The sequence below is a fragment of the Nelumbo lutea genome, chromosome 3 (assembly GCF_056320005.1).
Source record: "Nelumbo lutea isolate HS-2025 chromosome 3, American lotus-T2T, whole genome shotgun sequence".
NCBI classification, from domain to species: Eukaryota; Viridiplantae; Streptophyta; class Magnoliopsida; order Proteales; family Nelumbonaceae; genus Nelumbo; species Nelumbo lutea.
This window is the reverse complement of record NC_142686.1, coordinates 97,628,947-97,630,052: the sequence shown is the minus strand read 5'-3', so window position 1 is coordinate 97,630,052 and position 1,106 is coordinate 97,628,947. Positions and strand designations below refer to the sequence as shown.

Sequence of the window (1,106 nt, the reverse complement as noted above, 5' to 3'; positions counted from 1 at the left end):
TAATTAATTACGAATTACTGAGTAAGAAGAGAGAGAGAGGAGAGAGAGAGGAGAGAGAGAGACGGGGACCGCACTCAACGCTTTTATGGTGACGTCATCCAAACGAAGAACAACCAAAGTGTACAGACTACGATACATTTAATTTCAGATTCCACGATACACGAACACGACACCTTCCCCCTATTCCCATCACTACTATATATTCCCCCTCTCCCACCTCCCAATTTTCCAATCCTTCTCCCATCTCAACCCAGAAATGGCCGACGAAGAATTCCAGGAGTCCGAAGTTTTCTGGCCCGACCACCACCGCCACCGAGACAATTACGATTCTCGCATCACCAGCAGCAGCAGCACCGTCGACCATGACGACGACGACAAACATGGGTTTGTTAATTCGAGGCGACTACTGCTTATCAAGAAAGTCAAGAAGACCAGCAGCTCTGTTCCGGTTACCATACCCGACGCCATGGCCGGCCGTTCTTGGTTGCATTTCCAAGATTCCGACGAGGGGGATGATGACTACTACGAGGACGGAGAGATGGTGCCGCCCCACTTGTTGGTCTCTCGGAGGATAGACGGAAAGATGGCCTTCTCTGTTTGCACCGGCAACGGCAGGACCCTCAAGGGTCGTGATTTGAGCAAAGTCAGGAATTCCATTCTCCGATTGACCGGATTCCTGGAATCATGACACCCAAATTTCATTCTCTTCGCTCTTTATTCCTCATTCGTTGTAGTTTTATTATTTTTTTTTCTAACAGAGAAACAAGAATAAATACTAAGGAACGCTCAATAAAGATTTTTGGAATAATTTCTTTCTTGCCTTTGAATTCTGAGTTCTATCTGTCTACTTGGTCAATTTGATTTCTCAGAAGCCAAGTCTAGTGGTGAAGCGAACAAAGCAAGAGCTAAGAACCGATGACAGACTACAGTGCGCAGAGTGCGCACATTTGGGGTTTTCTGAATTTTTATGTTTAAATAAAAACTGGGTTAAGATTTGGATGCTTAAGTTAATATTAATGGATTTCAGCTTGTAATTATAAATCCCCATTATCAAGAGAATCCCTGAAAAATGGGCTCCTGATGTGGAACCATGATCAAACTAAGCT

General features: G+C 44.5%; 1 protein-coding gene across 1 annotated transcript; it reads left to right on the top strand.

Moving 5' to 3' along the window:
* Nucleotides 1–256: 256 nt before the first annotated feature.
* On the top strand, nucleotides 257–688 carry LOC148867070 (protein S40-3-like). Its single transcript, XM_088976458.1, has one exon. The coding sequence runs from the start codon at nucleotides 257–259 to the stop codon at nucleotides 686–688; it is 432 nt and encodes a 143-aa protein (XP_088832584.1).
* Nucleotides 689–1,106: the final 418 nt, after the last annotated feature.

What these genes read in the sequence shown, in the direction of transcription:
- LOC148867070 (XM_088976458.1), top strand. Translation starts at nt 257, where the DNA reads ATGGCCGACGAAGAATTCCAGGAGTCCGAAGTTTTCTGGCCCGACCAC.